At 41.0% G+C, this 12,438-nt stretch overlaps 1 protein-coding gene across 2 annotated transcripts in view; it reads left to right on the top strand.

The window, feature by feature from the left end:
* ADAMTSL1 (ADAMTS like 1) overlaps positions 1-12,438 on the top strand; it is a 352,419-nt gene that overhangs the window by 318,389 nt on the left and 21,592 nt on the right. For both annotated transcript variants that reach the window (XM_052701099.1, XM_052701100.1), the window contains 2 exons: positions 4,964-5,143; positions 7,690-7,824. In XM_052701099.1, coding sequence (XP_052557059.1) covers positions 4,964-5,143; positions 7,690-7,824 — 315 coding nt within the window. The remainder of the gene's footprint in view (positions 1-4,963; positions 5,144-7,689; positions 7,825-12,438) is intronic.

The raw sequence follows: 12,438 nt of genomic DNA, 5'->3' as shown, positions 1-12,438 counted from the left end.
CAGGGGGGTTGGAGATTCATGATCCTTGAGGTCCCTTCCAACCCTGGCCACTCTGTGATTCTGTGGTTCTTTACACTTTCTGCTTACTTTAACAGAGTGGTTGTGAGTTTCTCTTCATCAGGTGCTGCCAAAAACGCCATTACCCACATTCTTATGTACAAGGAGTATTTGATAATCCCTCCTTCAGCGAAGTATGCATGACAACCGCGCGAGCAGGCTAGGATCTCAAGCGTTCATTTCTTTCAGTGATGAAATAAAAGTACAGGATTATTTTTGCAGTGGTTCATAAAGAAATAATTGCAGTAGTCCTGTTGTCCTCTGTTCATAAATGCTCCAGACTGATTTCAGCATTCAGACTGATTTCCATTTTCTTTCAAGGAAGAAGAAAGTTAAAGTAGTGTAAACAGTTTCCCTCAGCCTCAGTTTCCCACCCATGTATAATGGAAGGGGTAGGGAAACTTCCATAAGGTCACAGTGTTCGTGGCAAAGCCTAGAATAGAACTTGTATTCCCTGTCTCCCAGTTGAATATCTTGTTTTTCACATAGTTAAACTAATTTATCTTAAATATTAAGCAATATGATTCATAATAATGTATGTAATCTGGGACAGATTGCCCTGGGAGGTTGTGGATGCCCCATCTCTGGAAGCATTCAAGGCCAGGGCTGGATGTGGCTCTGGGCAGCCTGGTCTGGTGATTGGCAACCCTGCATGTAGCATGGAAGTTGAAACTAGGTAATCATTATGGTCCTTTTCAACCCAGGCCATCCTGTGACTCTATGATTCTGTTATTCTGTTATTTTAAGTTTAATGCTTTTTATTGAGATCTCTGCATGGCCACTTTCACTGACAATGGGCATTACCAGAATGCAGGGAAAAATTTTGTATTGCTCTTTAACTTCTTATGAATGGCATATGCATTGTCAAAATCTATGTTTTGGACTGAGACCTATAGATATTAGTTGTAAATCAAGGGAAAGCAAAATTATCAGATTAATTTGCCTCTGATCTGAATTATCTTGGACTTAAACTCTTCCCTCATTATATAAGGAAAATGGTGTGGTTTTCTCCAAGCTTGAAAAATCAATCTTGTTTCATTTATCATGACTTTGCCACTTCACCTATGGAGGTGAAATGTTATTTTTAAAACATAACTCAGTGATATCTTGAGGTACCTTCTAACTCCTGCTATTCTGTCATAAGTGACTGTGGTAAAGCTCAGACTTCTGCAAAACTCAGGCTCTAATGGTGCACCCATCAGAGTTGTCATCACAGGCAACTCTGCAGCTGCCTGACTTCTAGCTTTAGAATTTTCCCTAGTTTTCATAAAAACAACTGTCTTACTGGAGTAATTCAAATGCAATAGTTAGTCTTACTTCCAAATAGGATGCAGGAGCAATTTGGATCATACCAGTGTCACTAGGAAGCTTTTTGTTGACTTCAGTACTTACAGCATGGAGATACTCACTTGGACACCAGAAACTTCAATCAGCCAGGTCCTAGTTGTTATTGACTGTGGAATTAGATGTGAAAAGATAATTTTGTTTAAAAAAATCTTATTCTTAGGGCATTTCTCCATGGTATCTTTCAAGGCATGAAACTTCTAATAGAGGCACAAATCTGTAAAGTATCATGTACCATTAGCTTTTTTGAGACAGAATAGATTTTCAGGAGTGAATTAAAATCCTTTCGTGTGTATCCTTCAGGTTTTTCATCTCTCCTATTTCTTCTGTGTTTCATCTACATGCTGGAACCTGTATTTTTCCAGTTCTTTCCTTGCTTTATGGTCCATATTTGTTCCTCAGCTGTACTAGAATCTAATATCTGTCATAATGTTGTTGCATGGAAAACAAGTTATCACTGCTAGATTGTGTCATTATTCCTTTCCCCAGAAGGTCGTGTTTTAGCAGAATCATCCTGATTGATATGCATGTTTCTACTTGATGCATACTCCAGGTAGCCTTTGTTGTGCTGTATGTGTGTACAGTGATAGAAGGAAAATCTGAAGAAAAATAAATGTTGGGAAATTATTAACTATTTAATATCTTACTTGCCCAGCAAAGTAAGGCTTGCTTCCATCTGGCATCTCTCAGGCTTTCAGTCTCTGTGATTATTTCTGCAAAGCAGATGCACTCAGTCTTCTTTCCTCTCTCTTGTTTACCATTACCCAGCAAAAATGATTGAAATGCTCTTGCTACCCCTTGTGGCAATGCAATGTAAAAATGTATTTGCTTGTGCCTTTGCTGGCTGCCTCTAATTCTTGTCTTGAAATATTTGAGGCTTATATGTTATCAGAAATGGAAGCACAATGGAAAATGAGTCTGCTGCTCCCTGACATAAAGGGTGACTCATATTCTTGAAATCACACTGTAGGAAGATGGTACAGGTTGATTTCAAGACATCTTTGTTTAGCATAGGAGCTTCACATTAAAGACAGAGGAAGAAAACCCTTTGTACTTTGGCAGTCAGAGAAGGGTTACTTTAGATGTGGTAGACATCGTGTAAGTATAATGCATCTTTTATAAACTGGACAGAAATACACTGGTCTTTACTCTTAACCCCTTGTTGGTTCTTCTAAAGTAGTAAATACGAGAAGACTCTGCCTTTCTGGATTAAGATTGTCTGAGCGGCTGTCTCTGAGATTAATTTTTTTGTTTCTCTGACTTGACTTATTTACTTTAGCTCTCTGCTCCTGAGGACTGTAATCTTGAGTTTTCATTGTTCCTTCCCCTTCTACTTTACAACTTGCAGCATTCCTCATCCCCCTTGTTTTTCCACTGTTTCCACTTACTTTCCTTTACTTTCAAGCACATAAAATCTCTACCCAAATCTTCAAGTTGGAAAAAAAGAAAAAAAAGCTCTGGGTTGAATTGAAGAAATCTCAGTTTTATAAACATGGTACTGATTCATTATACTTCTATGCCAAAGTTTGTTAACAGTCATAATATGAAACTGTGTACCATAACAAGTTCAAACTGTGAGAAAGAGTGATTCATCCCTTCTCTAGTGTGGCACTGGGAAGGAGTGCTGGGATGTGAGTGTTTTTCCAACTTGGGCTGCAGAACTGGAAGAGTCTCCATTTTCTTTCCTTGTCTCTCTAGAACACACCTCTTAAACTTCCTTTGCATGCAGTGGAAACACAATAAACACGTGGGCTTGAAAAAAACTCAAGGTTTGGTGTTGTTTGCTATCTAGCAGTTGTCTGAACTCCCCTGAGGACTCTGCCTGGATGCTCTGGAATTAATCAGAGCATGATTTTAAGTGGTGGTCTGCCCACCCATGCCACGTAGGTCAAAGAGTAGCAAACAGATGGAGAGCTGCGTTCTGGTCCTTTCCCAGCTGAGAGTTCAGAAACAGGCCAACAGAACAGCCTTTTTAAAAAGTTGTGTTACAGAACCATAAACAAGGGTAAGCATTTGGAAAACTGCATCGCAGACAGAAATTATTAATACCTTTGAAGAGTCCAGATTACTTTGTGTTATGCACCCTCAAACAAAGGTGAGAAAAATTCTGCAGTTTTTTACAATCTATTTCCTGCTACTTTCTGAATGTGGATGAGACTCTCTGCCCTTCAGACCTTCCTGACTGCCAAGCTCAGATGTACTCATTCCAGATGTCTTGGCAGAGTCCACAGGTAATTCTGGGAGAGGTGGAAAAAAGGCCGGAATGCTTTGATGTGGAGGAACAGGGAAAACCTCTCTTTCCCACTTCCATCTGCACATGCTTAGTGAGGAACCTCCAATCATCCGGTCACTACAAATGCAGACAAATGGGTGTCGTTCATAGTGAGCACAGACAAAAGTATTTTTGGTGCCAGACCCAGTGCCAGAGCCACAGAACTGACAAACAGATTGGCTTTTGGTTTGTGATGTGGATGTACAACCAGTAAGCTACTGGCAGTGCACAGAAGAATGTGTTGCTGTAAATAAGGCAGGAAGAGATTTAGGTGGGCAATATATATTTAGGAATAGTTGCCTATAAGCATGCCCTTACTCTACAGTAAACACAAAGAAACTACACATTCATGTATAAGAGGTTAAGTGCCTACTACTTATGGAAGATGCAGCAAATGGGAAACTGCTCCAGCATTTAATGGGGTTAGTGATACGCTGCTCCTCACAGCCATGGGTCCATAAGGTAAATGCTTCCTCCCAGGCACTACTACACACATCTATCCCACCTACTAAAATTTCCAGTTCTATTCATGTAAACCAGTTGTTTACACTGAATTACCCAATCTAGTACACATGTAAGTTGATGGAGCTATCCCTATACCAAGGAAATACTTTTCATTTCAAGACCAGCAGCCTTGCTAGCTTGTGTCAGAGTACTTTCCTCCAAGAAGGTGCCCAATAGAGATGAGCCTTAGATCAAAGCACATTAAAGAAAGCAGTTTTTCCTGTAGTGGGTTATGAATCTGCAAAAATCTGTTGTCTGGACACTCCTGGCTAGACCAGTGAAACTGCATTTCTGAAGATGTAAATGCTAGTTTTTTGCCTTAGTTCAGAAAGGAAGATTGGAAGAATTCGTAGAAGAGCAGTCTATGGAGGGTTCCTGAATGCACAAAAATGCCTTCTGGCTGAGGAAGTTCCTAAGCTGAAAGTAGCTGGAGGCTGGAAGAGCAATAGCAGGAAGCATTGTGAATACTTGTCCTGCTCTTAGTCTTCCTGAGGGACTAGGTTAAGTCTGCTGTTGGAGACAGGATTGTAGGCTAGATACTAGGCTTTGTTATCATCCAATACTGACTTGCTTTTAAGAGTGATGAGTTCAGAGTGTACTTTAACAACTTTAGAGTATTAATAACGAAGACAATGATAAAGTTGACTAAACAGTTCTGAGCTGCAAAAAATATCAGTTGAAAGTCATGTTAAGAGCTTATTTTAATGGCTCTGTCTTAAACATTTTGTCTGTATGACAGCAACCTCTATGTCTTATATGTGTTATGTGTTGTCAATGTTTTTCCAGGTGTTCCTGAAGCGGAAGTTACTTGGTTTAAAAATAAGGTCAAGCTGTCCCCTGCTCACCACCTGCGCGATGGGTTGCTGCTAATTGCGAATGTTTCTCTGTCAGATCAGGGGTTATATTCCTGCAGGGCAGCCAATCTACGTGGGGAGGTAACTGAAAGCTCCCAGCTGTTGGTTCTTGGTAAGTACAGAGTATTTTGCTTGTGAAGCTGTAGGAATATAGCTGATGGCCTAATTAGCCTTCAGAATTAATCAGAGGATGTGAAAAGAGGGAATGACATAGAAGCAAGATGTTTCAGGCTAAGGACTACCCCTTCCAGGGTGGAGATATTCAGTTTCATTATTTCACACATTGATGGTGAAGAAAATGATTTATTAATTAAGTGACTCTCTTGAAATGAGAATGATGCGGCTTTTTTTGCTGTGTTTTGCTTCACTGAGCGCAGCATTTCTTGTACATAGCTGTGTGGTACTGACCCATTTTATACCAAACAGGTGCATAAACACAGTGCATTTTTGAAAAGTGCTTCCCAGGCTCAGTAAAGGGTGAAGTTTACTTTTTCTTGAGTTTCTAAATAACAAGCATAAAGCCATTCTTGGTGATTTGAAAAGACAATGTCAGCTGTGAAGTATGGGTAGAAGTGTTACCTGGTGGTAAATGAGTGTGTGGGAAAGGGCTTTCCTCTCCTAGTAACTCATCTCTATCATTTCTCCCTGTCTGCCAGACGAATGGTCCAGCCAGACACGTAAATGCATACATTTGATGTACGTTTCACAGTGAAGTAACAAACTGTGAAACATACTCCATGCTACCACTACAAAACCGTTAAAGCATCAGTGCAGCTCTTGTCTTTTGTGACTAGAGTGAGCATAGGTCTTGCAGATGAGGTAGCTTACAGATTGAAAGTGAGTTTTCTGACAGTTTCACAGGTAACAGTAAAACTTTAAAGTATTGTGGGATTTCACTATGAATCCAGATTGGCTCTAGAAACTCAGACTGAAAAATTCTGGAAAAAAAAAAAAGGTCAGCTAGGTTTCAGATTATAGATCAGAATTCCTATATGAATTAAATTAAATACTTTTCTAATCTTTATAAATGTCATAGTTTTTAAAGACGCAAAGTTACTCTGAGTTATGCAACCTGCTTATGTTTCAGGTAAATCTCATTTTTAGTTTCTTGATGGAAAGAAATTGTTCAGGTGGAAAGAAATTGTTCGGACATCCACAGTTCATAATTCTGATGTTGAATGTGCTCAGTAGCAGAAATCTTGCTCAGTTTGTGCTGTGGTCTTGTTGAAAAGCAGTGAAGCCATTACTCACTTAAATATTCTGTAATTTCTATGACAAAAAAGAATTGGGAATCAAAAGCAACACAGTCATGTTTTTGAATAGTATTATAGCTAGTAGAATGACAAAATCCTGCAATTCTCAGTGTAGAGTGATCCTCTTGAGCTCTTTGAGCTTTTAGTCCTTCGGAGCTCTGCCTAAGTATACCACAGGATTTGGCAGTATTTGGCACTGTATTTAATCAAGGCTTGATCCGGTTTGTAGCAGACATTAAAAAGTTTTGCACTGACTGCCATGGACATTGGTGTGGTTTCTATTCTGTATAAATTTGCTCTTTCTTCCAAGCTGCTGTATCTCCTGATACACTCATTACATTTGAAAAAGGACAGTCAAATGGAATGCAGTGGTAGCCTTTAGACAGACTTTTTTCTTGTTTTGTAGTCATATTGATGAAGATGCTACTTTAATACTTTCTCTTGTGTTTTACCTAATATCAGTATTTTAGTTTTTCTAGCAGTTTCCCAAAGTTGCTTTTTGCTATTTGAAATAATATGGCAGCATGGCCACTAGCATAGCAGTCTGTAGTGGCAGTTTTTCTTATGTCCTTAAGATGTAAGATGTAATTAAGATGATAACCCCAGGCGACGCTACAGGCTTGGGGCGGTGTGGCTGGAGGACTGCGTAGAGGAAATGGACCTGGGGGTATTGATTGATGCTCGGCTGAACATGAGCCGACAGTGTGCCCAGGTGGCCAAGAAGGCCAATGGCATCCTGGCTTGCATCAGAAACAGCGTTGCAAGCAGGAGCAGAGAGGAGATTGTTCCCCTGTATTCAGCACTGGTGAGGCCGCACCTCGAGTACTGTGTCCAGTTTTGGGCCCCTCACTGCAAGAAAGATATTGAGGCCCTGGAACGTGTTCAAAGGAGGGCAACAGAGCTGGTGAGGGGTCTGGAACACAGGCTATATGAGGAGAGGCTGAAGGAGTTGGGAATGTTCAGCCTGGAGAAGAGGAGGCTCAGGGGAGACCTCATTGCTCTCTATAACTTCCTGAAGGGAGGTTGTAGTGAGCTGGGGGTCGGCCTCTTCTCTCGTGTCATCAGTGATAGGACCAGGGGGAATGGTTTCAAGCTACGGCAGGGGAGATTCAGGCTGGACATCAGGAAGTATTACTTTTCAGAAAGGGTGGTCAGGCACTGGAATGGATGCCCAGGGAGGTGGTGGAGTCACTGACCCTGGGGATGTTCAAGGAGAGACTGGATGTTGTGTTGAGGGACATGGTTTAGTGGGAGCTGTTGGGAATAGGTGACCGGTTGGACTGGGTGATCTTTTAGGTCTTTTCCAACCTTGGTGATTCTGTGATTCTATGATTCTATGTTTTCTGCACTTAGCTTTCTGCTAAGTGATGTTGCTCATCACTTCATTATCCTAATCTGTTACCAGAGCCTCCACGACCCCTTCCTTACCTAGAAAATTTGACAGCAGTGCTTTCCAGCATTGGGACCAGCCTTCCTTCAGTGTTGACCTCTCCTTCAGGAACAAAAATGACTATCAGTCCAGGGAGCTCTGCTCTAATAGGTAAGTTTTATTATTATTTTTTTAGATTAAAGAAGGCCTTTTATATTACAGGGTTAGATTATTTATGCAGCCAGCTGGCTGTCTGGCGATGGAGTCCATTGGCAGTCATAATCATTGCCAACTTGTTTCAGAACTCAGAAAGTCTTTGTTTAAAATTCATTTAAAAATGGCATTCCTCTTATTAGTGTTATCCCCCAAAGCTGCCTGCAGAATAAGGTCTCCACTGTGCCACACTTAATAACATTCTGTAAGAAGAATCTGATCTGAGAGGCTGGCAATCTTGCTCAACACAGTACATGGAAAACTGATGTATCAGTTGATCTAAGAGAATAAATATTTGTGGTTCTAGTTTTCCTTCTGCATCTATGCACCGTTTTTTCAGTCTGTCTGCTATTCATACTCTGTATTACTGTATGTCCTTCTTTTCCAGAGCGTTATCTGTAGCTTTGCCTTTGTTTTTTCTCTTACAAACTCTTTTATGTCCTGTTCATTTTATTCTTCTTTGTTATACCACCTAACCCATGTGTGCACAGAGCCATGTAAGGAAGTAATCCCTGGTGAAATGCTTTTCTTCTTTTCTCCATTTTCTTCTGCCTTCCATGTAGCTTTCTCATCCCTGTCTCCATGATAAGCGTAGTAAACTCTTTTCATATCAATGGACACTGTTTGTTTGCAAAGAGAACTTTATCCTCTTTTAAAGTTCAGAGCATGTTTATTTTAAAATTTATTTTCTCCCACTGATCTTCAGCCCCTGCTGTCAGGCTCAGACAAGCAAAGACCTTCTTCAATAGCTTTGTTAATACACGTTCTGAAATCTTGTCAAATCCTGTGGTTTCAGTACAATCTTATACTTTTTGAGATAAGAGTACAAGTCCTCCAGCAAAGGATCTGTAGCTGACTTCAGAGTTTAAAGCTCTGATATCTGTACCTTCCCAACCATCTTAACTAACATTTAGTAGCAATTTTAAGATTTTCTTTTCACAGTAGAGGCTTTCTATTTATGTTTTCAGTTTTGTAGTGTTTTCTTTTCCCCACTGCTGACATCTGCATACATTTGCAATTGCTTGTAGTGTATAGCTCTGTATTACATTTCTACATGTACAAAAACTGGAGCAAAATAGCCCTTACTGGGGGGAAATATCTGAAGTTATTAGCATTGAATAAAGCAGTTTGAGTAAGTTTTATTGTATTCGTTATTTTAAAACTGGGTCCTACTCCCATTTCATCCATTTCCTCTCACATTTGCAGAGAAATCTTTAGTAGTTGTGGGGATTTTTTTACTGTGTGAAAGCTGTGCTTGAACTGTCAAGGGTGTCCTGCACTGCCTGTATATAACCTCATTTGTCCATGTTGCCCTGTACCCTGCCCTTCTGCTTCAGAGGCAAAAGACTCCATGAATCTTTAAAGCAAGATATCTAGCTAATTTCCTTCTCGATGCATATCTCTCACCTTCATTAAAGATTTATTGAGCTGAATTTAAGGCCAGGTGTTTATTAAAATCTGTTGAAAGTTTCTGAGATTTTTTCTGTTGGAAAACTCAGCATGGAGTGGGCTATCCAATCAGTTAGAAAGCTACAGACTAGTGTGCTGTACCAAGTTATATCATCAAAACAAGGCCATGTCTGAGGAGGCCAACTCTTCATTTCCATGTACTAGAAGGGTACACTCTTCTTCACCTGTCTGTTCTGCCCAATGTATCTAAAGAATGTCGGTTGTTTTTCACATCTCTTGCCAAGTTCAATTCAAGTTGCACCTTGGCTTTTTGACTCCATCCTTGCGTACCCAGACTGCATCCCTGTATTCTTCCTAGACCAACAATCCCCACTTCCACTGCTAATACTTTTCCTTCTTATCTCTCAATTGGACAAGCAGATCCATGCAAAGACATGCTGGTATCTGCCTCCTGTGCCTGATTTTATTCTGGGGGATGGAGAGCTCTTGCACTCTCAGAAAGATGTCCTTGAAGTGCTGTCAGCTCTATTCTGTTCCTTTGTCCCAAAGGACAGTTTCCCAGATCTCTTCTAACAATTCCTTATAAAGACAGGAGTTTTTACTCCTGTAGTTTAGAGTCTGACTCCACTCTTTACCCAGCCCACATTCCTCAAGATCACAGACTCAACCAAGACATGCAGCCCAGGCTGCCTCCAATCTTAACTTCTTTTATTATCTCTCTCTTCCACATTGGTGTGCACCAGGTGCAGCAGTGCTTCACCTCTATTGGGTCTGTCCAAAACCTGAACCAGAAAGTTTTCATCAATGGATAACAGAAGTCTCAAGGACTACTTGCAGCTTATCATATTGTTTTCCCAGCAAGTATCCAGGTGGTTGATATCCCTCCATCAGAATGAAAGCCCGAGAGTATGATGCCTCTTGCAGCTGAAGCAAGAAGGCTTCATCAACAGGCTCCCCTTGATCAGGCAGCCTGTAGTAGACTCTGACCATTAGCTGTCCTTTTTTGGCCCTGCCCCTAATTTTAACACACAAGCTCTCTATCTGTTCATGGCTGTTTCTCAGGAGCAGCTCTTCCAAGTCTATCTGCTGCTTAAAGTAAAGAGCAACTCCCCTACCTCTCCTAGCTCGCCCATCTCACTTATAAAGCTCACAGCCCTCAGTCATGGTATTCCAGTTACGCAAATCATGCCACCATGTTTACGTGACAGCAATAAGACTGTAGTTCTCCAATTGCACTATGGTTTCCAGTTTACTGTGGTTATTTCCTATGCTGCATGCATTGGTATAGAGGCACTTCAGATGGGCTTTTGGCAGCATTACCATCTTTGAGAAACCCTCTCAAAATCCTCTGGAAAAAATCTGGGGCTTTCCACCACTGCATCCTAAAGCAACAGAGTTCCCCAATTCTTCTGTGTTACTCAGCAGCATATTCCCTTCCTCTGTCAGATCTGTTTTAAAGCCCTGGTGATGGGCCCTGACAGCTTGCTGCTCAGTACATTCATCATAAGATGCAGCAGGTTGAGGACCCCTATTTACACCTTGTTCCTCTAACTTAGCTATGCTATCTCACACCTTGTCACGGGCAGGCTTGCTATCACCTCTTCCCCCCTTAAAGCCCTGTCCATGAGCCCTGGGCCAGAATTCTTTTCGCCCTATGACCTTGGTGGATCCCATCAGCAGCCATCAGCCCAGGTGTTGAATAAATCGCCCCATAGTTGAAAAAGCCAAAATTGCTGTTGAGGCACCGGTCTCTCAGATATGTATTTATCAGATGGGTTTTCCTGGTCCTCTCTGTATCCTTCCCTGCCACTGAAGGGATAGAGGAAAATACGACCTGTACTCCCTCTCCATCCACCAACTGCTCAGTCTCACAAAGTCTTTTGTGATAGCCCTCAGTCTTCTCTCAGTGACTTCATTGCTGCCACCCTGAATTATGAGTAAGGGACAAGAATTAGAGGGGCAAACCAAACTAAGGAGTCTCCTGGTAATGGCCCTCACCCAGGCACGAGGGAGGCAGCGCTCTTTCCTAATAGTAGAGTCTGGCCAGCATGTAGGGGCCCTCTGTTCCTTTCAGAAGGAGTTACCCTTCTTTCCTTTTTGGCAGAGGCAGTCTTGAGGTGTGAAGATGACTGCCTCATCCTAGATAATCTCCTGGGTGGATCTTCCATCACATCTTCACTTACTTGTCCCTTGAGTTCCAGAGCCCCACATGTATGTGCACCTGAAGAGGCAAGGTAGGCAGGGAGGCAGTTTTCCTGTGATGACAAGATGCTACCGTTATGTAAATTCTTAGCCTTTGTTCTGTTTTTATTCTTTGGATAAAATGAACGTGTTGCCAGTCCTAGTACACAATGGCTATTCTAATAGTATGAGGATGTGACTGAACCTACAAAAAAAGCCAACGTGTTTAGCTGATAAACAGATTCTAATCCCTTTTTTTTTGCATAGGCTTCTTGGAATCTGAGCTGTGCTTTTGTACCTCTGAACACGAGCAGTAACATTTCTCTACCTTACAGAGACATTAGGATGGTGAAAACACCAAAAGATACTGATCCTGTCAGCTATTCCAATACTGGGAATGCATAGTTTTCACATTCCCCATGCTGTATCTATCCAAACAGGAAAAAAATTAAGTCCCTATAGTTAGGATATATTGAAAATCAGATTGAAGTTGGATGATAAAGTGTACTTTTTTATGAACCAAAAAGTATAATCAACTGTAAAAAAGGAAATTCTTTTATTCATTGTGTTCTCCTTGGTGACTTACATACCAAATCTGCTCAATGCACAAATCAGAACACAGCTTTACCGACAGCCAGGACTGCAAATACAATCTTGAAAAGCAGATTTCTTTCCGGTTTTATGCATTATCCCCAGTGACCAGACAGTTAACTGTTATTTCACTGCTGTTTCAGAAGGCAGAAAAGCTGGACTACAAATTCTTGTCTTGCAGATATCTACACTGCTTAGTAGTGAAGCTATTCTTAAAACAAAAGCTACATTTTATTTAAAAAATACAGAGGATTCCAGTCACTAGGAACAGTATTTCCTTCTCATTTCCTTTTCCAACAATAGTTTATTTCCCTATTTTCTAGCATTGTCACTTAAAAGCTCATAAAAGGCCCCAGAAAGCAGAATAATTTTAGTAGCCATCTTACTTTC

Source organism: Tympanuchus pallidicinctus, unplaced genomic scaffold (genome assembly GCF_026119805.1).
Source record: "Tympanuchus pallidicinctus isolate F22 unplaced genomic scaffold, pur_lepc_1.0 scaffold4, whole genome shotgun sequence".
In the NCBI taxonomy this organism is placed as follows: Eukaryota; Metazoa; Chordata; class Aves; order Galliformes; family Phasianidae; genus Tympanuchus; species Tympanuchus pallidicinctus.
The sequence above is the reverse complement of the archived record's forward strand: the minus strand, read 5'-3'. Positions and strand labels throughout refer to the sequence as shown.